Source organism: Tachyglossus aculeatus, chromosome 22 (assembly GCF_015852505.1).
Source record: "Tachyglossus aculeatus isolate mTacAcu1 chromosome 22, mTacAcu1.pri, whole genome shotgun sequence".
Taxonomy (NCBI): domain Eukaryota; kingdom Metazoa; phylum Chordata; class Mammalia; order Monotremata; family Tachyglossidae; genus Tachyglossus; species Tachyglossus aculeatus.
In genome coordinates, this window is record NC_052087.1 from 33630382 (window position 1) to 33652024 (window position 21643).

Sequence of the window (21643 nt, forward strand, 5' to 3'; positions counted from 1 at the left end):
TTACTTCATCTGTAAAATGGGGATTAAGCCTGGGAGCCCCACGTGGGAAAACCTGATTAACTTGTATATACCCCAGTGCTTAGAACGGTGCTTTGCACATAGTAATTGCTTAACAAAAACCATCATTATTATGGTACCTAGTACATAGTAAGCACTTAACAAGTGCCATGAAAAAAAGAAACAAACATCAGGTTTTTTGTGTTTGGAAAGCTGATCGCACCAACATTACCAGACTCGATGAGGTGAAGACGAGGTCATTCGTTTCTAACATATAGTACTGCACATTGCCAAACAAAGCTGATGTTGTGCGGTATTTTTGTGTTTGAAGTCCTTACAATCATTGTAGGAAATTATTCCTAAACACTATCTGAAATGAACCATTCCTCTGAGAAGAAAAGGCATGACTCTTGTAATCCTCCTTTCTGTTACAGTTTTATTGGAGTTCCGCGGATATTTGTTTCATTTTCAGGACTGTCATTCCATTGTGTATGAAAAAAAAATGAAGCAATGCTTTGTGTATTTAAATAGTCACCAAAGCGCTGCACGCTGGCTGGTAGCAATCAGCAATAGGGTGGCTCTTATTTTGAAGAGAAATTTTAATAAGATTACATTATTAAGGGACAAACTATAATACTGCCTTGACTGCTGCAAGTATCAAACATTATAGCAGAGCCGAGGATGATTTTTATATGTGCACACCGATTCAAACATTTAACTGGCTCACATATTGCACTGAACTGTTCTTGGAGACAGTGCTCAGTTACTGCCATTAAGCAATTAGATTCTATATTTCAGTGAACAGTTAAGCTATCAGCATTTGCCAAGTACCAAAGCCTTGTGGACAAGGGAAAACAGTCAAGCTGCTCTCCAAGTATATAGCGTAATTCAAAGACTACACTGCTGATGGTGAGACTGTATCTCTGAGTATGCGTGTCATTGAAGAAGAAAATAACTCCAAGACCAAGAACGTCTTTTAAAACATCATTACTTAAAAAAAATCATATTTTCTTTAGTTACTAATTAATGAAAACATTCTGTTTCAGCCATTCTCCACGTAACCCCTATCAGCACATTTTTTTATTCTCACGGGAGTACAAAACTCCTTCAGTTCACATGGATGCCACCAATTCCTCTTTCCGGCCCAGAATTTAAAGGTGACTAGCTGCCATGCTCTTTTTACTCTACTTATAAAGAGTATTGATATTACTACCCAGAGAAATAAAAGAAAAATGTTTAGAAAGGACAATTAGAGGATTATTTACCGCAAAACTGCTTCCCAATGAACTCTTTTTAATAATGGGGCTCCCATGTAACAAAGGTCTGAATATTAATTCTCATTATCATTTTAATATGATGCAGTTTCTTAAATGTAAAGGCCCCTTTTGTCCCGAGAGGAGAGGCAGAGCAGATTAGCACACTCTGATTCCTTCAAATTTAGGGGAAACAATAAAATTGACTTCAGAGCAATTGGTCTTTGTCAGCGTCAGAGAGTAAGCGTGTGCTTTCATGTGGGGAGCCTGAACCCTGGCCTGAGCCTGTCTCAGAGGATATGTGAGAAAAGGAAGTGGAAGTATTCTTCTGATGTGTATGTTGTTCTGATGTAAATATATAATCCCTAATTCTATTTATTTATATTGATGCTATTGATTCCCATTTACTTATTTTGATGTCTATCTCCCCCCTTCTAACTGTGAGCCCATTGTAGGCAGGGATGGTCTGTCTTTGTTGCTGAATTGTACTTTCCAAGCACTTAGTACAGTGCTCTGCACACAGTAAGTGCACAATAAATACGATTGAATGAATGAATGTACAAATATATACAAGTGCTGTGGGGAGGAGAAGGAGGTATGGCAGAGGAGGGGGATGGGGAGGAGGAGAGGAAAAAGGGAGCTCAGTCTGGGAAGGCTTCCTGGAGGAGGTAAGCTCAATACGGCTTTGAAGGGAGAAAGAGAGCTGGCTTGGTGGATGTGTGGAGGGAGGGCATTCCAGGCCAGGGGAAGGACGTGGGCCGGGGTCAATGGCGGGACAAGCGAGAATGAGGCACACTGAGGAGGTTAGCAGCAGAGGAGCAGAGGGTGCATGCTGGGCCGTAGAAGGAGAGAAGGGAGGTGAGGTAAGAGGGGTGAGGTGATGGAGCCTTGAAGCTGAGAGTGAGGAGTTTTTGCTCGATTCGTAGGTTGACAGGCAACCACTGGAGATTTTTGAGGAGGGGAGTGAAATGCCCAGAGCGTTTCTGTACAAAGATAATTTGGGCAGCAGAGTGAAGTACAGACTTAAGCAGGGAGAGACAAGAGGATGGGAGATCAGAGAGTAGGCTGATCCAGTAATCCAGTCGGGATAGGATGAGAGATTGAACCAGCAAAGTAGCGGTTTCGATGGAGAAGAAAGGGCGAATCTTGGTGATGTTGTGGCGGTGAGACTGGTGGGTTTTTGTGATGGATTGGATTTGAGGGGTGAATGAGAGAGTGGAGTAGAGGATGACACCAGGGTTGTGGGCTTATGAGACGGGAAGGATGGCAGTGCTGTCTACAGTGACAGGAAAGTCAGGGAGAGGACAGGGTTTGGGAGGCAAGATAAGGAGATCAGTCTTGGACATACTGAGTTTCAGATGGCGGGCAGACATCCAGATGGATATGTCCTGAAAGCAGGAGGAGATACGAGCCTGGAGGGAGGGAGAGAGAGCAGGGGCGGAGATGTAGATTTGGGTGTCATCAGCATAGAAATGATAGTTGAAGCCATGGGAGCAAATGAGTTCACTAAGGGAGTAAGTGTAGATAGAGAACAGAAGGGGACCAAGGACTGACCCTTGAGGAACCCCTACAGTAAGGGGATGGGAGGGGGAGGAGGAGCCCACAAAGGAAACTGAGAATGAATGGCCAGAGAGATAAGCGAAGAACCAGGAGAGGATGGTGTCTGTGAAGCCAAGGTTTGGATAGAGTTTTGAGGAGAAGGGGGTAAGCCACAGTGTCAATGGCAGCTGAAAGGTCGAGGAGGATTAGGACAGAGTGGGAGCCATTGAATTTGGCAAGAAGGAGGTCATTGGTGACCTTTGAGAGGGCAGTTTCAGTGGAATGTAGTGGATGGAAACCAGATTGGAGGGGGTCAAGGAGAGAGTTGGCATTGAGGAATTCGAGACAGCAAGTGCAGATGACTTGTTCTTGGAGTTTGGAAAGGAAGGGTAGGAGGGAGATAGGGCGATAATTAGAAGGGGAGGTGGGGTCAAGAGAGGGTTTTTTTAGGATGGGGGAGATGTGGGCATGTTTAACTCTGTCCCGCATAGGGCTCACCGTCTAAATCAAAGGAAGGAGGATTAAATCCCCATTATACAGATGAGGGAGCTGAGAAATAGAAAACCGAAGTGAGTTGCCCACAATCATACAACAGCCAAGTGTCAAAGTCAGGATGAGAACTCAGGTCTTCTGACTCTCAAACTTGAGGTCGGTGTGACTTGTTCCTTTGCAGAGAAACCAACATCCTCTTCCACTAGGTCAACATTTTCTTTTTGTTTTTCACCTCAGTTGGTAAACCCAGCTCAATGGCTGAGAACGGCACTGAAGGGACCGAGTTTCTCCTAACGGGTTTCCCCGGGCAGCCAGAACTTCAGAGGGTCCTCTTCTGGGTATTCCTGGTCTTTTACCTCCTCACCCTGGGGGGCAACCTGGGTATATTCGGGCTCATCCAGGTGGACACTCATCTCCAGACACCCATGTACTTCTTCCTCGGCCACCTCTCCTTCCTGGACGCCTGCTACTCTTCGGTCATTGTCCCTCAGATGCTTGTGGCCCTGAGGTCTGGCGGTGTGTCCCTCACGTCCGGACGATGTGTGGCCCAGTACTTCCTCTTCACACTGTGCGCCAGCAGTGAGTGCTTCCTCCTCGCGGTCATGGCCTACGACCGCTACGTGGCCGTGTGCCACCCCCTCCTCTATGTTGCCATCGTGACCCCCCGGGCCCGCTGGGGGCTGGTGTCTGGGGCTTACGCGGGGGGACAGCTCACCAGCGTGATCCGCACGGGCAGCACCTTCTCTCTCTCCTTCTGTAAGTCTCACCACTTGGACTTCTTCTTCTGTGACCTCCCGCCCTTGCTGAAGTTGTCGTGCACTGACAGCAAGGCCCAGGAGCTGGTCATCTACCTCGTATCTTTCTGTGTCATCACGACCAGCGTGACGGTGATCCTGGTCTCCTACCTGTTCATCATCAAGGCCATCCTGTGCATCCGTTCAGCCGGTGGAAGGGCCAAGACTTTCTCTACCTGTGGCTCTCACATGACCGCGGTGGCTCTGTTTTTTGGGACTCTCACCTTCATGTATCTGAAAGGCAATATTGGCCAGGCCTTGGAGGTGGACAAGGTGGTATCCGTGTTCTACACCGTGGTCATCCCCATGCTCAACCCCGTGATTTACAGCCTGAGGAACAAGGAGGTGAAGGAGGCCCTGAGGAGAATTTTCCACAGGACCAAGATGGCGCAAGGGCCGTAAAAGGTCAAGTCCATCGATTGAAAACGTTCCTCTGGCTTTGGCAGTGAACTAGTCCCATCCATCACCTCCACTGGGCTCACAGAAGGTCTTCCTCACTTGGATCTCAGAGCTGAACCATCCCGGGTCCAAGTCCTGCTTTCATAGGCCTCACACATCACCTCACTGGGGTTGGCTTGCCTGAACTCTAACGACCTGTATTCATCTTTCAAATGTATTTCATTTTTCTTCCCTGGGTGATGATTACAAAGTAATAATAGTAATACTGATGGTATTTGTTAAGTGCTTACTGTGTGCAAAGCACTGTTCTAAGCACTCAAGCTGTGGCTGGAAGCAGGTCTAAATTGGCGGGGCTCGGTGGTATCAAACGGGCCTGGAGGAGAGAGGTACTTTCTGCCAAACCCTATCAGGGCAGTAGGCATTATTGAGTAAGATTAATTATCATGAGATTGAGGTGCAGTGAGAAGGTTAGCACAAGAGAAGTGGGCAGGCTCGGTTGTAGTAGGAGGGCACAGCCAAGTGAGGTAGGATGGGGGAAAGTGGTTAAGCGCATTCAAGCCAATGGTGAAGAGTTTTTGCTATATTCACAGGGAAGGTTGACCCATCTATTTATTTATTTATTTATTTTACTTGTACATATCTATTCTTTTTATTTTATTTTGTTAGTATGTTTGGTTTTGTTCTCTGTCTCCCCCTTTTAGACTGTGAGCCCACTGTTGGGTAGGGACTGTCTCTATATGTTGCCAATTTGTACTTCCCAAGTGCTTAGTACAGTGCTCTGCACATAGTAAGCGCTCAATAAATACGATTGATGATGATGATGATGATCTATAAAATTAAGGGCCCTGAGTCTTCTCAGTCCCAGTTAGATCAGACAGAACTAGCTTCCTGCAGCCCCTGTTCTCTCATGAGTAGCAGCCACCTCAACTCTCTTCTTTCACCCCTATTATTCACACAAACACACAGCCTTCCCTTTGGGGCAGCTATACAGCCTACTCAGTACTGTGATAAATCTGGAATTGAATGTACCTACAGTGATCCTTGTGAAATGCTTACTATTTGCCAAGAAATAGGCTAAGGGCTGGGTTAGATATCAGACAATAAGATTGGACAGAGTCCCTGTCCCACACTGGGCTGATGGTATAAATAGTAGGGAGTAGGATTGAATCCCCATTTTGCAGACAAGGAAACTGAGAATAGAAGTGACTTGCCCAAGGTCATACAGTGTGCAACTGGAGGAGCCAGGATTAGAACCCAGGTACTTAAACTCCCAGGCCACGGGTTCTTTCCACTAGGCAATCCTGCTTCTAAGCACTGGTTACCTCACTAGGGCAAAAAACAGGAAAGAGTGAGCACCGTGGAGCTCTCGGATCTGATTGGCAGAGCAATATTCCAGGAACTAGATGCCAGCCCTTCTCCCAACCTGACTGTTCTGTCAGTCATTCAATCATATTTATTGTGTGCTTATTGTGTGTAGAGCACTGTACTAAGCGCTTGGGAGAGTTCAATTAAAAATATAACGGGCACATTCCCTGCCCCCAGTGAGCTTACAGTCTAGAGGTCACTTTTGGGAACTAAAAAGGTGAGGGATAACTTCACAGACCTGACAATGTTGTTGATAATAATAATAATAATAATAATAATAATAATAATAATAAATGTGGTACTTGTTAAGCACTTACTACATACTAGGCACTGTACTAAGTGCTGGGGTGGATACAAACAAATTCATTCATTCATTCAATCGTATTTATTGAGAGTTTACTGTGTGCAGAGCCTTGTACTAAGCACTTGGAAAGTACAGTTCAGCAACAGATGGAGACAATCCCTACCCAACAAACGGATTCACAGTCTAGAAGGGGGAGACAGACAACAAAACATACAAGATGGTGTCAATACCATTGAAATAGATAAATAAAATTATGGATATATGCACATTATTTATAAAATAGAGTAATAAATATTAAATAAATAATTAATATTAAATTTAAAATTTAAAAATTAAAAATTAATATTAAATGAATAAATATAAATAATAAACACAAGTGCTATGGGGTGGGGAAGGGGAAAGGACAGAGGGAGGGAGTGGGGGTGATGGGGAGGGGAGGAGGAACAGAAGAAAAGTGGGGGCTCAGACTGGGAAGGGCTCTTTGAGGAGGGGATCTCTCAGCAGGGCTTTGAGGGAGGAAGAGAGCTAGTTTGGTGGATGTGTGGAGGGAGGGCATTCCCAGGCCAGAGGTAGGATGTGGGCCAGGGGTCGACAGCGGGACAAGCAAAAATGAGGCACAGTGAGGAAGATAGCGGCAGAGGAGCAGAGTGTGTGGGCCGGGCTGAAGGAGAGAAGGGAGGTGAGTAGGAGGGGGCAGGTGATGGAGAACTTTGAAGAAAATAGTGAGGAGTTTTTACTTCATGCAAACGTTGATAGGTAACCACTGGAGATTTTTGAGGAGGCGAGTGACATGCCCAGAGTGCTTCTGAAGAAAGATAATCTAGGTAGCAGAGTGCAGTATAGACTGAGGGGGGGAGAGACAGGAGGATGGGAGATCAGAAAGGAGGCCTATGCAGTAATCCAGCTGGGTTAGGAGGAGAGATTGTACCAACAAGGTAGCGGTTTGGATGGAGAGGAAAGGGAGGATCTTAGTGATGTTGTGAAGGTGAGACCTGCAGGTTTTAGTGTCAGATTGGATGTGTGGTGTGAATGAGAGAGCGGAATCCAGGATGACAGCAAGGTTGTGGGCTTTTGAGACAGGAAAGATGGTAGTGCCGTCTACAGTGACAGGAAAGTCAGGGAGAGGGCAGGGTTTGGGAGGGAAGATAAGCAGCTCAATCTTGGACATGTTGAGTTTTAGGTGGTGGGCAGACATACAGGTGGAGATGTCCTGAAGCCCGGAGGAGATACGAGCCTGGAGGGAGGGAGAGAGAACTGGGGAGGAGATGTAGACTTGGGTGTCATCTGCATAGAGATGAAAGTTGAAGCCGTGGGAGCGAATGAGTTCACCAAGGAAATGAGCATAGATGGAGAACAGAGTGGGACCAAGACTGATTCTTGAGGAACCCCTACAATAAGGAGATGGGAGGGGGAGGAGCCCACGAAGGAGACTGAGAATGTACAGCCAGAGTGAAAAAAGGAGAACCAGGAGAGGACGGAGTCCATGAAGACAAAGTTGGATAGTGTGTTGAGGAGAAGGGGATGGTCCACAGTGTCAAAGGCAACTGAGAAGTCAAAGAGGTTCAGGATAGAGTAGGAACCACTGGATTTGGCAAGAAGGAGGTCACTGGTGACCTTTGAGAGGGCATTTTCGGTGGAGTGGAGGGGACAGAAGCCAGATTATAGGGGGTCTAGGAGAGAGTTGGAGTTGAGGAATTCAAGGCAGCGAGTGTAGGCGACTTGCTCTAGGAGCTTGGAAAGGAAGGGTAGGAGGGAGTTAGGGAAATAACTGGAAGGGGCAGTAGGGTCAAGAGAGGGTTTTTTTAGGATGGGGGAGACGTGGGCATGTTTGAAGGCAGAAGGTAAGAAACCATTGGAGAGTGAGTGGTTGAAGATGAAGGTTAAGAATGGGAGGAGGGAAGTGGTGAGAGTGAGGTAACCAGTGCTTAGAAGCAGGATTGCCTAGTGGAAAGAGCAGATGACACCAAAATCTACATCTTCTCCCCTGTTCTCTCTCCCTCCAGGCTCATATCTCCTCCGGCCTTCAGGACATCTCCACCTGGATGTTTGCCCGCCACCAAAAGCTCAACATATCCTTGAACTTGTTGTTGTCTTATGCTGTCATCATGTCCGACCCATAGAGATGCCATGGACACATCTTTCCCAGAATGCCCCACTTCCATCTGCAATTGTTCTGGTAGAGTTTTCTTGGTAAAAATTTAAAAGAGGTTTACCATTGCCTCCTTCCATGCAGTAAATGAGTCTCTGCCCTTGCATCTCTCCCATGCTGCTGCTGCTCAGCACAGGTGAGTTTTTAATTGTAGCAGATTGCCTTCCACTCGCTAGCCACCGCCCAAGCTAGGAATGGAATGGGCATGGCTCTGCTTGACTCTCCCTCCCGTAGTCGGGATTGGTAGATTACTGGAAACTCTCCAGGTGCGACCATGAGAGGGGTTCCTTTTACTTGCTACATCTTAATTCTTCTAGGTAAAATAGGAATCCAGAGGGGAATGCCCATTTTATAAATGGGAACACTGAGGCATATGGGGGATAAACTTATTAATCATTCAATCAGTCATATTTATTGAGCATTTAATGTGTGCGGAGCACTATACTAAGCCTTCCCTGAGTAATCCGCATGTCCTCCAGGAAGTCTTCCCTGACTAATCCCTCACGTCCCTACTCTATTTCCCTCCCTACTGTATCACCTAGGCAGTTGAGGTCCTCATCCTCTAATTACAGGCACTACTCCCACTCTCTCCTTCCCTCATATCTTTAAACTCAGTTTCTACCCCCTCCCTGTAATTGATTTTAGCATCCGTCTCCCCTGCTAGACTGTAAAGTCTTTGAGGGCAAGGATCTAGTCTACTTTATTGTACTCTCCCAAGTACTCAGCACAATGTTCATTCTTTCATTCATTCAATCATATTTATTGAGCACTTACTGTGTGCAGAGCACTGTACTAAGTACTCGGGAGAGTACACTATAACAGAGTTGGCAGACACATTCCTATTATGAAACTAATAGTATTTCCTAAGCACTTACTGTGTGTCAAGCTCCCTTCTAAACGCTGGGGAAGATTCAAGATTACCAGATCAGGCACTGCCCCTGTCCAACGTAGGGCTCACAGTCTAAATAGGAAGGAAAGCAGTTATCGAAGTCACAGGGGGATAAAGTTATTAGTCCATGGTCATATATGGAGTTGACAGGAAAGAGAAACAAGGGTTTGATGGATCTTATTTTATTGTAGTTCTTAACTTCACCTCTGTTTGTCTCCCAAGTGTTTCATACAATGTTCTGCACTCATTAAGTGCTCAATAAATGTTGCCAACTTGTACCAAGTAGTTATCGAATCCCCATTTTACAGTTGAGGTAACTGAGGCACCGAGAAATGAAGTGACTTGCCCAAGATCACACAGCAGGCACATAGAATCAGAATTAGAACCCAGATCATCTGACTCTCGGGCCCGTGCTCTTTCCTCTGGGCCATGCTGCCCCTCTGTATCCAGGGGGATAGCTTCCTGAAGGTGGTCTTCATCTCCCGGTTCCTCAGGTTCCCTGCCCATAACAAGCTTACAGTCTAAAGACAAGTTTACAGTCTAGAGGATCAAGTCTATGAAGCCAACCTGGCCGACCAACTTTAACGGGTAGATCAGTCCAACAGTCAATTGATCCATGGCATTTCTTGAGCACTTACAGTGTGCAAAGCACTGTACTAATTGCTTAGGAAAGTACAGTACAGCAAGGTTGGTAGACAGGATCCAAGCCCACGAGGAGCTTACACTCTACAAGTAGAGACAGACATGAAAAGAAATTAGGGATAAGGGGAATAGAAAAGTAAAAGGAGATGGGTAGAAGTGCTGTGGAGCTGGGGTGAGTATCAGGATGCTTGAGGAGTGCACGGCCAAGTGCAGAGTTGTCGCAGAGGGAAGAACAGTTAAGGGGAGATTGAAGGCTCAGTCTAGGAAGGTGTCTTGGAGGTGATAGGATTTTAGGCTGCAAAGTGCCCTGGGCAAAGCTCTTATTTATTCCCTTTCCGGTGATCCCTTGCCACTGATCGGTTCAGAAGATCTCATCCCTGAGAGTCCAAGAACATCACCCCTCACTGCTCCTGTCATCCTCTGGGGGATCCTGCCTGGGGCAATGGGGAACTGATGACTCCTGATTGATTCCACTCTTAGCCAGAGCTGAATGACCCTCTCCTCGAGGGCTGGGACACATTTTCTCACTGCTGCCATGATCCTTTGGGCCAGCTTTGGGGCAGTGGGGCACTGATGCCTCTTGACTGATTCCTCTCCAGGCTCCCAGACACAGCCAAATGAACTTCTCCTAGAGGGCTGGGATGTATTTCCTCAGTAAGGCTACAGAGAAGGGCGTTGGGTGGAATATTGTCCCATTTAATTGCTGCTTTGAAGGCTCATAAAATCGAGAAAAAGGTCAAAGTAACAATGCTGGTGGCGGCGATTGGATGCATGAAGGGATAAACAGGGGCCACTTGGAGGAAGTTGAATTGCCTGTTGTTTTTGAAATCTTTCCCCTGCTTTCCCATTTATCAAGGGAATCGAGATTTCTCTATTGATTTCTCTACTGAACTTTTTTCAGTTAATCACCCTGAGAGGTACAGACTGGCTTAGACTCCCTTTTCTTTCTTAATATTTTAAACAGGGGGACTTGGGCTCTAAACTCGGTCTTCCTGTGGTATGACCTTGGGCAAGTCGTTTAATTTCTCTGTGCCTCAGTTTCCTCCTGCAAAATGGGGATTAAATACTTGAGCTTCCTCACCTGAGACTGTTAACAGTGCCTAGAACAGGGATTGTGTCCAGTCTGCTTATGTTTTATCCACTCTGGTACTTAGTACAAGGCTTGGCACATAGTAAGTCCTTAAAAATATTATTATTATTATTATTACTACTACTACTAGTAAGAATAATTTTAAAAGTTCACTCGGAAATCCTCTAAATAACCACTTGGGGTCACTCTTCTACTAAGATCCATTTTTTCCCTAGGACATTAATTCAGGAATTTAAAATCCAACAGCAAACAAATAATGCTTCATCTTGCTGCTCTTCCTAACTCGAGGCACGTCCCAAATTAGTCATGAAATGCCCATCACATGTTGGGGCAGTTTAGATTAGGTTCAGGTTAGGTTTCAATAGTGTCCCTCCAGGCTGTAAATTCGTTATGGACAGGGAACTTCTCTGCTACCTCTGTTTTATTTCGCTTGTTGTGGGCAGGGAATGTGTTCATTCAGTCGTATTTATTGAGCAGAGCACTGTACTAAGCGCTTGGGAAGTAGAAGTTGGCAATGTATAGAGACGGTCCCTACCCAACAGCAGGCTCACAGTCTAGAAAGGGGAGAAAGACAATATGTGTTTTATATGGTACTCTCCCAAATGCTAAGTACAGTGCTCTGCACACAGTAAGCGCTCAAGAAATACCACTGATTGAAAGTAATTTAATTAAATCCCCCAGAGTACCGGGTGCAGTACACATCCTTCTAGACTCCACCTTCTAGTCTCCCCCTTCTAGACTGTGAGCCCGCTGTTGGGTAGGGACCATCTCTATATATTGCCAACTTGTACTTCCCAAGCGCTTAGTACAGTGCTCTGCACACAGTAAGCGCTCAATAAATACGATTGAGTGAATGAATGAATCCTTCTAAGCATTAGCTAGCACTTGAATTTTGGGTTATGATCCACTGACAATCAGTCAATCGATCGTATTTATTGAGTGCTTACTGTGTGCAGAGCACTGTATTAAGACCTTGGGAGAGCAAAATAGTGCAGAGCTGGTAGACATGTTCCCTGCCCACAGGAAGCCTATAATCAAATGGGAGAGATCATGGAATAAATTATCTTGGGTCATATTGGCGTGAATCTGGCACTGATCGCCAATGGCTTTGTTGCCTTTAGGGTATCAGACAAGGCCTGTGGCAGAGGGAAGTTGAGATTTGTGAGCAGGAAGAGACCACGGGAACCTACCCTGGGTGATGTACATGTATTATTGGGTCACAGTAATAATAATAATGATGGCATTTGTTACTATATGCCAGTAACTATACTTTACTTATAGTATACTTTATACTTTATCATCATCATCAATCATATTTATTGAGCGCTTTCTGTGTGCAGAGCACTGTACTAAGCGCTTGGGAAGTACAAGTTGGCAACATATAGAGACAGTCCCTACCCAATAGTGGGCTCACAGTCTAAAAGTATACTAGTATACTTTACTTATAGTGGCCCTTACTATATGCCACACACTGTTCTAAGTTCTGGGGTAGATGCAAGGTAATCAGGTTCTCACATGTAGGGCTTACAGTCTTATGCTCCATTTACAGATGAGGTAACTGAGGCACAGAGAAGTTAAGCGACTTGCCCAAAGTCACACAGCTAAGTGGCAGAGCTGGGATTAGAACCCACAACCTCTGACTCCCAAGCCTGTACTCTGTCAACTAGACCATACTGCTTCTCAACTTTAAAAGGGCAAAGATTCAGGAGAAAGATAGGTCAATTCTGGCAAAATTACCTTTCCACTCTTTCCATGCTGATATTCCATCTTCGGGAACCAGTGGGCCTTTGGAGTCAACCAAGGCTTTGTACTCCTGACCTTTCAACCAGTGACTCGAAGGTTCGATTCAGTGGTATGTACCGAGTGCGTACCATGTGCAGAGCACTGTACATTATGGGCAGGAAACGTGACTGCTAATTCTGTTGTATTGTACTCTCCCAAGTGCTTCACAGAGTGCTCTGCACACCATGTAGAGGTTGCCCAGGAGGCAAGTGGCAGAGCCAGGATTAGAACCCAGGTCCTTCTGCCTCCCACACCTGTGCTCTATCCACTAGGCCACGCTGCTTCTCTGGTGTTTGGGAAGTGGGGTCCAGGCCACTTCCCAAGTCTGGCATCCAGCTGGGTGGCCTTAAAGGCTGCAATGGATCTTACGGTTTGGGGCAGAGGAAACACATCGGATCGCCTCCCTGTTCACCCCACTTTCCCTGGAGCCGGTGCATTTTATTCCCAGATTTGTGAGAACACGGACGCCAGGTCCGAGCCACGGAACTTGGCGGCAGGAACCGTGATGAGGGAAGCCCAACGCTGAAAATGGAAATCCCACCCAGAGAAGCATCAGCTTCTGTACCTCGACCCGATCACGGAAAGGCCAGATGCTCACTGGATGATGAACCTCCCACTAGACTGTAAGCTCATTATGGGCAGAGGATATGTCTGCTAATTCTGTTCTAATGTACTCTCCCAAGCGATTGGTACAGTGCTCTGCACACGGTAAGCATTTGATAAATACCATTGATTGATTGATTGGAAACACGGATGGTGCAGGTCACCCCAGAGGGTGCCTGGAGTAGGGCACAGGTTGGGGTATTGGAGAGCCAATGAACAGCAGTGGGCAGAGAAGACAGAGTGCCAGGGAGGAGAGAAGGAGGAGGCTGAGCCCAGAGTGGTGGGCTTTGAGTACGGGAACCTGCCGCTCCTGGATGAAGGCCCCGAGAATGGACCGAGCGAGGAGGGAGAAGGACAAGCTGCCGGTTGCCAAAGCCAGTCCCAACGGCTCATCCTCGCCGAGGATGTCAGCACTGGGCCCTCTAATCACTGGGTCACTAGTCCTCCCGGCAATCGACCCAGGCAGCACTGCCTCAGCTCAATCGATTGATCAATCAGTTGGAGTTAGTGAGCCTTACTATGTGCAGAGCATTGTACCAAGCATTTGGGAGAATCCAAAGCAACAGAATTAGCAGACAACTTCCCTGCCCATAACAAGCTTTCAGTCTAAAGAAATAGAGCCCTGCCTCTCTGAACCTGCATTGAAGGAGAGGGTGAAATTTGAACAGATGGCTTGCTCAAGAGGAAGTCCGGGAGGATAGACATCCATTTCCCATCCTTTCATTTCCCTGTTTCCATCATTCCCCATTCATATTAATGTCTGTCACCCCCTTTAGACTGAAAGCTCATTATGGGCAGTGAATGTGTCTATCAGCTGTCATACTGTAGTCTCGAAAGTGCTTAGTACATGAGAAGCAACATGGTTTAGCAGAAAGCGTACAGTCTTGGGAGTCAGCGGGCATGGGTTCTAATCTCAGCTCCGCCACTCGTCGGCTGTGCGACCTTGGGCTTCACTTAAGTTCTCTGTGCCTCAGTTCCCTCATCTGGAAAATGAGGATTAAGACAGTGAGCTCCACGTGGAACAACCTGATTACCTTGTATCTACCCCAGCACTTGGAACAGTGCTTGACACATAGTAAGTCCTTAACTAATACCATTTTAATTATTTTATTTACTCTATGTATAGTAAGCACTCAATAGCTACCATTGATTGATCGATTGATCAAGTTGTTTTTCTCCCCAGTAAGGAAGTCTGAGAGCGTGTTAATTGGCAGCTATAGGCCTGATTAGAGAACCCAAATCAAAACAATTACCCTAACAGGAGATCCCTCTTCTCCCAGTGGACTCTCTTGAAGTTTTCTAAAATCTGGTTAGGCCTGTTGAATCTAGAGACCTACTAATTAGGTGTGCTGTGGGAGATCCAAAATTAGAATCACTCTTCCTGAGGATTATGAAATCAGCATAAATGTGCTTTCCACGGTAACCCAATCAGCCTACATGGAGATAAAAATCTTGGTCCCAACCCCGATAAGTCTGTTCATCTGAACGCTGGAGAGGGTATATACCCCAGTACTTAGAACTGTACTTAATGCGTAGTAAGTGCTTACCAAATACCATAAAAAAGAAGCCAGTGAGCCAAACGGGAAACATCCCCAAGTGCATTTTCCTCACTGTGGACAGAGAATGTATCCACTCTGTGGTGTTGTACACAGTAAGCGCTCAACAGATACCATCGTTTGATTGATTGAATGCAAGAGGAGAAAGGGACAGAGACAAAAATTAGAGCTTTCACGAAAACTCAAGGTCCTAAATTTGATTTCATTCACACAGGTGAGTGGTATTTTTTATCATATTGTGCTCTCCCAAGCGCTTAGAACAGTGTTCTGCTCACAGGAAGCACTCAATATGTACCATTGATGGATTGATTTATTCTTTACAACACTGCTGGTGGGGTCTGGAGGTGTTTTTCTCCATTTACTGGCTGCCCCTCAGGCTCATCTCCTATTTCCAACATCAACCCTTGTCCTAGATGGCCCTGCAAGCGCTTCAGCTTTGAAGTCTCCAGTCTTGGAACTCGGCCACTCTGGGGAGTCTTACAGGGACAGCTCCTGATTTGCACCTCTGGACTGTCCTTCACTTCCCCCACCCTGCAAGGCAGCTCAGGCCTCTGCTTTGGCCGGCTGGCAGGGGCAGATGTGAGTCGCTGCCCGGGAGAACGTTCTAGAAGAAGGATGCCAGAGGCCCCTGTATCCATGGAGGTGTGGGCTGATCAAGGAGGTTTAATTTTGGAGGAAATCAGGACTAGCCCCATCCTTTTATGTTCAGAGAAGATAATCAGGCAAATTTAGAGTGCTCAAATTATCTCATCTTCTCCTGGAGAGTCATGGGGAGATTAGTTCCTGTTCTCCCCTATTACTGTGTCCAATCTTCATGGTGTAGCAGGGGCAGGTGATTGACGGGACGGGGTCTCCCTTTTTTACTCTCTCTCTTATTTTCTATGATATGTGTAAAGCTCTTACTACGTGCCAGGCACTGTACTAAGTGGTGGAGTGGATACAAGCTAATCAGGTTGGACGCAGTCCCTGTCCCACATGGGGCTCACAGTCTTAATCCCCATTTTACAAAAAAGGCAACTGTAAGTTAAGTGAGTTGCCCAAGGTCACTCAGCAGACAAGTGGACAAGGAGGGATAAGAACCCAGGTCCTTCTGATTTCCAGGTCCGTGTTCTCTCCATTAGACTAACAGCTCATGGTCTAAGGTAGCATCTTCCAATACTGAGATAAAATCATTTGCAGACTTTCACCTGGTTATCTTATACCTATCCAAGGGCTTAATAACAGTGTAAGCATTCGACAAATTCCACAGTTGTTATTATTTTCCACCTGGGTTTCAATGCTGGTCTGTTTTTAAAGTATACGATTGCATCACTGCGAGCCCATTGTTTTGTAGGTATTGTTTCTATTAGTTCCCTAATTGTACTTTCCAAGCCCTTAGTACAGTGCTCTGCACACAGAAAAATGCTCAATAAATAGTATTGAATAAATGAATCACTGTAGCATCCAGATGGACTATTGTTGATAATCTCTTTGTTTCCTTTTACTTGTTGTTGTCTTATCCTGTCGAGTCATGTCTGACCCATATCGATGCCATGGACGCAACTCTCCCAGAATGTCCCACTTCCATCTGCAATCGTTCTGGTAATGGATCCATTGAATTTTCTTCCATGCAGTAAACAAGTCTCTGCCCTTGACTCTCTTTCCCTTGCTGCTGCTGCCTAGCTCAGGTGTGTTTTGACTTATAGCATATTGCCTTCCACTCACTAGCCACTGCCCAAGCTAGGAATGGAATGGGCATGGCTCTGCTTGACTCTTCCTCCCATAGTCGTGATGGGTAGAATACTGGAAACTCTCCAGGTGTGACCCCGAGAGGGGTTCCTTTTACTAGCTATGTCTTCATTCTTCTAGGTAAAATAGGAATCCAGAGGGGAATGTCCATTTCATAAATGGGAACACTGAGGCATGGGAGGGATAAAGTTATTAGGCCGTGGTCAAATATTGAGTCAACAGGAAGGAGATGCTAGGGTTTGATGGGTCTTTCTTTAATGTGGTTCTTAACTTCACCTCTGTTCATCACACTGGGACTGGAGCAATGGGGTTCGCTGATGTCCGTCTTCCCCTCTAGAATTTAAGCTTCTTGTGGGTATGGAACATGTCTACCAAGTCACTTACATTGCACTTGCCCAAGAGCTTAGTTCAGTGTTCTGCACACAGTAAGCATTCAGTAAATATCAATGATTGATTGATTGATTCTCAAGTTTAGAAGGAATCATGGTTCTATGGGGAGGATCTAAATTGTAAATTTCTTGAGGCCGGGGACCGTGTCTTCTAACTCTTTTGTATTTGAGAAGCAGAGTGGATAGAGCACGGGCCTAGCAGTCAGAAGGACCTAGGTTCTAATAGCAGTTACTTCAATCAATCAATCAATCAATCATATTTATTGAGCGCTTACTATGTGCAGAGCACTGTACTAAGCGCTTGGGAAGTGCAAATTGGCAACAAATAGAGACAGTCCCTACCCAACATTGGGCTTACAGTCGAAAAGGGGGAGACAGAGAAAAAAAAAACAAACATGCTAACAAAATAAAATAAATTGAATAGTCTGATTCAATAGTCTGATGCTGTGTGACCTTGGGCAAGTCACTTCACTTCTCTGGGTTTCAAGTCCCTCATCTATAAAATGGGGCTTGACTGTAGGCCCCACATGGGAAAATATCTCTCATCTACCCCAGTGTTTAGTACAGTGCCTGGCACATAGTAGATGCTTAACAAATATCATTGTAATTATTATTGCTCTCTCAAGCGCTCAGTGATTGCTCTGCATACAGCAGGTGCTCAATAAATGCACTCAATAAATGCTATTGATGATGAAGAGTTTGAAAGAGAAGGACAGAACTGTGGGAGGAGGTGAAAATGGCTCAGAGAAAGACACTCACTTTGTAAAACAATGCAGAGTATCTAGTACTGAGCACAGTGCAAACACACAATGCAATCAACTTACCAGTTGCAACTTCCACTGCCCCAATTCTGGTCTGTTGGAATTTGCTAATCTTCTGAATCAGCCCAAATCAGAGTAATAACTGTGGTATTTGTTAAGTGCTTACTATGCTCCAGGAACTGCACTAAGCTCTGGAGTGGATACAAGCAAACCGGGTTGGACACAGTCCCGGTCCCACATGGGGCTCACAGTCTCAATGCTGTCAATTTCCATTTTTTTCTCTTCCCAGTTGACTGATGGCAGAAAGCTGCCACTGATTTCTTCGTGGAGGGAATTCTAAGCCCCTCTGCATTTGGACTGATTAGGTTCAGAAGGCTCGCCTCCCCCTTTATGCCCCTACTCCCCCTGGAAAAGTTCAACTCCGTCAACTCCAACAATGTGTACGTCTTTCGTGTTGTGGGCAGGGTTTCACAGGTGCAGCCTGATACACGATTTAGATTCTAGGGAATATTCTTAGTCCATAATGCCACTCTGACTCTTTGCCTGCACAGGGCACACTAAGAAATCTGATCTAAGCCCTGCTTTCCTCTTCTCTAACTCCTTTCTGCTTCATCCTGACTCACTCTCCTTGTTCATCCCCCTTCCCGGTCCCACAGCACTTATTGTACCCATTTGTCATTTCTTTATTTTTATTAATGTCTGTCTAATAATAATAATAATAATAATAATAATAATGGCATTTATTAAGCGCTTACTATGTGCAAAGCACTGTTCTAAGCACTGGGGAGGTTACAAGGTGATCACGTTGTCCCACGGGGGGCTCACAGTCTTAATTCCCATTTTACAGATGAGGTAACTGAGGCCCAGAGAAGTGAAGTGACTTGCCCAAAGTCACACAGCCGACAGTTGGCAGAGCTGGGATTTGAACTCACGACCTCTGACTCCAAAGCCTGTGCTCTTTCCACTGAGCCATGCTGCTTCTCCAAGCAGCATGTCTTCCCTCCCCTAGACAGTAAGCTCATTGTGGGCAGGAATTGTGTCTGTTTATTGTTGTATTGTATTCTCCCAAGAGCCTAGTACAGTGATCTGCACATACTAAGCGATCAATAAATACATTTGATTGGTTGATATTCTGTCACAAACTTCCCCAGCCCTTAGTCTCTCCTTAAGCACAGCAGTCTCTTATGGTAAAGGACCAACTACAGTAATAATAATAATAATTGTGGTATTTGTTAAGCATTTACTATGTGTCAAGCACTGATCTAAGTCCAGGGGTAGAAACAGGGGAATCATGTTGGATGCAGTCCCTGCCCCACATGGACTAGATAGGAAGGGGAACAGGAGTGAATCTCCATTTTGCAGATGAGGAAACTGAGGCACAGGGAAATTAAATAACTTGGGTTCTAATCCCAGCTCTGTCACCTGTCTGCTGACTCACAAACGTGAGGTTGGTGTGACTTGTTCCTCTGAAGGGAAACCATCCTCCTCTTCCACTAGTTCAACCCTTTTGTTTTTCTTTTTCATCTCAGTCGATAACCCTAGCTTGATGGCCGAGAACGGGACTGAAGGGACTGAGTTTCTCCTAACGGGTTTCCCTTGGTGGCCAGAACTGCAGAGGGTCCTCTTCTGGGTATTCCTGGTCTTTTACCTCCTCACCCTGGGGGGAAACCTGGGCATAGTCGGGCTCATCCAGGTGGATGCCCATCTCCAGACTCCCATGTACTTCTTCCTCAGCCACCTCTCCCTCTTGGACGCCTGCTACTCTTCGGTCATTGTCCCTCAGATGCTGGTGGCCCTGAGGTCCGGCGGCACGTCCGTCACATCAGGGGGATGTGCGGCCCAGTTCTTCCTCTTCTCTCTGTGTGCCTGCCTCGAGTGCTTCCTCCTCGCGGTCATGGCCTACGACCGCTATGTGGCCGTGTGCCACCCCCTCCTCTACGCCACCATCATGACCCCCCGGGCCCGCTGGGGGCTGGTGTCCGGGGCTTACGCGGGGGCACTGATCATCAGTGTGATCCGCACGGGCTGCACCTTCTCTCTCTCCTTCTGTAAGTCTCACCACTTAGACTTCTTCTTCTGTGACCTCCCACCTTTGCTGAAGCTGTCATGCACCGAGACCAAGGCCCAGGAGCTAGTCATCTACCTCGTAGCTTTCTCCGTCATCACGATCAGCGTGACGGTGATCCTGGTCTCCTACCTGTTCATCATCAAGGCCATCCTGTGCATCCGTTCAGCCGGCGGGAGGGCCAAGACCTTCTCTACCTGTGGCTCTCACGTGACCGCGGTGGCTCTGTTCTTTGGGACTCTCGCCTTTATGTATCTGAAAGGTAATATGGGACAGGCCCTGGAGGTGGATAAGGTGGTATCCGTGTTCTACACCGTGGTCATCCCCATGCTCAACCCCATGATCTACAGCCTGAGGAACAAAGAGGTGAAGGAGGCCCTGAGGAAAATTCTCCACAGGACCAAAATCGTGCAAGGGCCGTAAAAGTTCAAGTCCATCGATTGAAAATGTTCCTCTGGCTCCAGCAGTGAACAAGTCCCATCCGTCACCTCCACTGAGCTCACAGAGGGTCTTCCTCATGTGGATCCCAGAGCCAAATCGGCCCGGGTCCATGTCATGCTTTCACAGGCCACACGCATCACCTCAGTGGGGTTGGCTTGCCTGAACTCTAACGACCTATATTCACCTTTCAAATGTATTTCTTTTTTTTTCCCTGGGTGATGATTGCAAAAGAATCCAGGGCTTGACCTGCGGCTGGAATCAGGTCTAAATTCTAGGAGCTCGGTGGTATCAAATGGGCCTGGAGGAGAGAGGGACTTTTTACCAAACCCTACCAGGACAGGAGGCATTACTGAGGCAAACACATCCCTGCCCACAGTGAGCTTAGAGTCTAGAAAGGGAGACAGACATTAATATGAAGAAATAATTTAGAACACATAATTAATAGATCTTAACCTCTTACTCCCGACCTCCCTCCTGTCTGGAACCTCTTCCCCCTTCACTCTGGCAAACCATCCCTCTCCCCATTTTCCAAGCTCTACTAAAATTGCATCTCCTCCAGGAAGCCTTCCCTGACTAATCCGCAACTCCTCCTGGAAGCCTTCCCTGACTAATCCCTCATCTCCCTACTCTATTTCCCTCCCTACTGTATCACCTAGGCACTTGGGGGTCCTCATCCTCTAAGTGTTTAGGTACTCCTCCCACTCTCTCCTTCCCATTCCTAATATCTTTAAACTCAGTTTCTTCCCCCTCCCTGCAATTTATTTTAGCCTCCTTCTCCCCTGCTAGACTGTAAAGTCTTTGAGGGCAAAGATTGAGTCTACTAACTCTATTGTTTAGCCCGCACACTTCACTCCTCTGGTGCTAACCTTCTCACTGTGGCTCATTCTCAACTGTCCTGCCATCGAACCCTGGCCAACGTCGTACTTCTGGCCTGGAATGCCCACCCTCCTCAAATCAGCCAAACAATCACACTTCACGCCTTCAAAGCCCTATTGAAGGCTCACCTCCTACAGGAGGCCTTCTCAAACTAAACCCCCCTTTCCTTTGCTTCCCTTCTATGGCCCGACTCACTCCCTTTGCTCCCTCCGCCCATACAGCACTTGTGTATATATGTACATATTTATAATTCTATGTATTTATATTAATGATGTATATATATCTATAATTCTATTTATATTGATGCTATTGAGCCCTGTTTACTTGTTTTGATGCCTGTCTCCCCCCTTCTAGACTGTGAGCCCATTGTGGGCAGGGATTGTCTCTATTTGTCACTGAATTGTACTTTCCAAGCACTTAATACAGTGCTCTGCACACAGCAAGCACTCAATAAATACGACTGAATGAATGAATGAGTGGAAGAACATTGCAAGACAGGCGAACAGATGAAAGAATGTTGAACAAAGGA

General features: G+C 46.3%; 2 protein-coding genes and 1 non-coding gene across 3 annotated transcripts; 2 read left to right on the forward strand and 1 right to left on the reverse strand.

The window, feature by feature from the left end:
- The first annotated feature begins 3535 nt into the window (after positions 1-3535).
- Positions 3536-4477, forward strand: LOC119943878 (olfactory receptor 9I1-like). The gene has a single exon (XM_038765064.1). The coding sequence runs from the start codon at positions 3536-3538 to the stop codon at positions 4475-4477; it is 942 nt and encodes a 313-aa protein (XP_038620992.1).
- Positions 4478-8438: 3961 nt separating this feature from the next.
- On the reverse strand, positions 8439-8576 carry LOC119944299. Its single transcript, XR_005455792.1, has one exon. It is a non-coding gene; the product is annotated as a small nucleolar RNA SNORA7 (small nucleolar RNA).
- A 10702-nt stretch (positions 8577-19278) lies between these two features.
- Positions 19279-20220, forward strand: LOC119943780 (olfactory receptor 9I1-like). The gene has a single exon (XM_038764942.1). The coding sequence runs from the start codon at positions 19279-19281 to the stop codon at positions 20218-20220; it is 942 nt and encodes a 313-aa protein (XP_038620870.1).
- The last annotated feature ends 1423 nt before the right edge of the window (positions 20221-21643 follow it).